Source organism: Nothobranchius furzeri, chromosome 7 (assembly GCF_043380555.1).
Source record: "Nothobranchius furzeri strain GRZ-AD chromosome 7, NfurGRZ-RIMD1, whole genome shotgun sequence".
NCBI classification, from domain to species: domain Eukaryota; kingdom Metazoa; phylum Chordata; class Actinopteri; order Cyprinodontiformes; family Nothobranchiidae; genus Nothobranchius; species Nothobranchius furzeri.
The window spans coordinates 23641583-23643998 of record NC_091747.1 but is presented as its reverse complement, the minus strand read 5'-3'; the positions used below and the strand labels follow the sequence as shown (position 1 = coordinate 23643998).

General features: G+C 44.8%; 1 protein-coding gene across 1 annotated transcript; it reads right to left on the bottom strand.

Annotated features, from left to right (window-relative positions):
* Positions 1-451: 451 nt before the first annotated feature.
* Positions 452-2146, bottom strand: LOC129154082 (lanosterol synthase). Its single transcript, XM_070552854.1, has 5 exons — positions 2014-2146; positions 1767-1871; positions 1464-1585; positions 1243-1339; positions 452-914 (listed from the first exon to the last, which is right to left on the bottom strand). Exons 2-5 carry the CDS (start codon positions 1823-1825, stop codon positions 752-754), a joined length of 441 nt encoding a protein of 146 aa, XP_070408955.1. The 5' UTR covers positions 1826-1871; positions 2014-2146; the 3' UTR covers positions 452-751.
* Positions 2147-2416: the final 270 nt, after the last annotated feature.

Genomic DNA, 2416 nt, shown 5'->3' with positions numbered 1-2416 from the left:
AGATAGGGTGGGAAACTCAAGTCATCCGGGAGGGGCTCGGAGTAGACCCGCTGCTCCTCCACATCGAGAGGAGCCAGTTGAGGTGGCTCGGACATCTGGTTAGGATGCCTCCTGGACGCCTCCCTGGTGAGGTTTTCTGGGCACGTCCAACCAGGAGGAGACCTAAAGGTAGACCCAGGACAAGCTGGAGGGACTATGTCTCTCGTCTAGCCAGGGAACGTCTTGGGATTTCCCCAGAGGAGCTGGCCCAAGTGGCTGTGGAGAGGGAAATCTGGTCTCTGCTTAGGCTACTGCCCCCACGACCCAACCCGACCCCAGATAGGCAGGTATAACTGGATGGATGATAGAAATGTTATCGATGAAAAAACTGTGAAATTAACATTCTTAAATTGTTTAGGTTTTTTTTGTTGGGTTATGGGATAATAAGCAGGTCTGCACATGTATGGTCCACAGATACACGTGCACAACAATCATAAAGCGTGCGCACCATTTTCTTTTCAGCTACCCTCCCTTATGTACCAGTGTTGGTAAGAGATGCCCCATCCATTTGTGTTTCCAAAACTGCTCTTCACTATGCTGTGCTTGTATCACAAGGGAACTACAGCCGCCATGAAAGGTCAAATATCAAGTTTCAGCCTTCTCAGGGGCACCAGTTCCATGTGAAGTGAATACCAAACATCAACACTTGGCGCTCAGTTTTGTAACTCCATTGTAAAAGTTACATGCACCCTTGGTAATAACCATGGCTCTCTCATGTGGTAGATGGTAGCTTCATCACCTGTCTGAGGCCGAGAATTAGAGGGTCTTCCTCTGCAGACAGTCTGACAGCGTAACAGTAGCTCATAGGCAGGTAGACCTGACGGAAGTAGCACCACAGAGTGGAGGGATGGCCTGGTACCCAGGTGGGGAGAAGCCTGAATCAGATAAAATACATGAGTCAACTTTAAGCTTAAGAGATGTGATTCATACTTTGTTTATCTTTGATGTTGCAGAAACATCTCCTAATGCAGTCTGTCACTTTGCTGTCAGAGTAACTCAGGGTGTCCAAGAGGTTGTTTTTAAGACCAGATACATAGAGAAGTTAAATATCTTATCACCAGAACAAAAACCTTAAATGGTTACAAGGAAGTATTGCTGCTTGGAAGGAAAACAAGGGACTTTTGCAAAGTTAGGATTAAGATTTAGAAGTTTCTCTTATTTTAAAGCAGATAGAAGAAAACAGTAACATATCTTAAATCTCACCACATCTCTGGTATTAACGTGTTCATTCCCTCCCAACTGTAGACATTTAAAACAGCCAACCAGAATTTACCCCATGATGGGATCCCGACTGCACCACCTACGAAGCGTGAAACACAAAGCGAACTTGAATCAGCTGCTACTGCAGAACATAAAAGCACAACTTGGTTTGAAGCCATTTATTGTTGCCTACAGAGTCCAGCCAGATTTTCTTCTACTCTGACCTTTGCTGTGCAGGTTGTTCCGAGCACGAACCAAATCTGGGTCATCGGGATCCACCCCCAGGATCCTCAAGACGACGTAGTTCAGGGCTGTTCCTAACACGGTAGATTTATCTTCAATATGTCTGCAGATAAACCAAAAACACACAAAACACTGTCATCAAAATGATCAACAAGGAGGTTTTTTTAAACAATAAAAAATAAAACTTATTGATAATTGTCACAATTTATACCCCTTCAGGATTTCAGCTTGTGGTACAACTTAAAAAACAAACGTATGAAGCTGTCTGATGTTGCCTTACAGACCCCAGCCTCCATCTGGCAGCTGAACCGACCGATGGTATCTCACAATCTCCTTCTTCCATGCCTCTGGCATGTGGATCTTAGCTATATAAAATGTGATGATAAGACCTGGAAGCATAAAGACGTCCAATGGAAAAGACCAAATGATTTTCCTGCATCATGTTCTAGTCCTTTAAATTTTAATCCAGTCAGAATGGGGGTGCTACAGGTAATCACTGCAAATGTAAAACAGGAAAATGATTATTTTCACCTGGGAAAAACAGAAGTGGTCCAGCAAAGTCTCCCACCCAGCTACCATCCTCAACCTGGAGGTGACTGTAGAAGTCCATTCCTTTCATTGCAGCAGCCAGAGCAGTTTGGGCAGGCAGGGACTCTGGAACAAACTCACTCTGAGGAGATGACCAGTTATCAGCAAAAAACACACCAAATTTCATTTCAGATTTCACTTCAGCTACAGATAACAAAAATGCTGCTCTTATTTCTTACGCCTACAGTGTCTAATCCAACAGAATAAGCTTCCAGCATGTTCCGAGGTCTGTGGCAGCTTTCCTGATCCTCCACATAGCTCCAGATCTGCCCTCCTCCTACATTAGTCAGCCTCCAGCGCCTCAGGTCTGTGGCTGGTTCTGTTTTAGAAGGTCCACCTCGCCTTC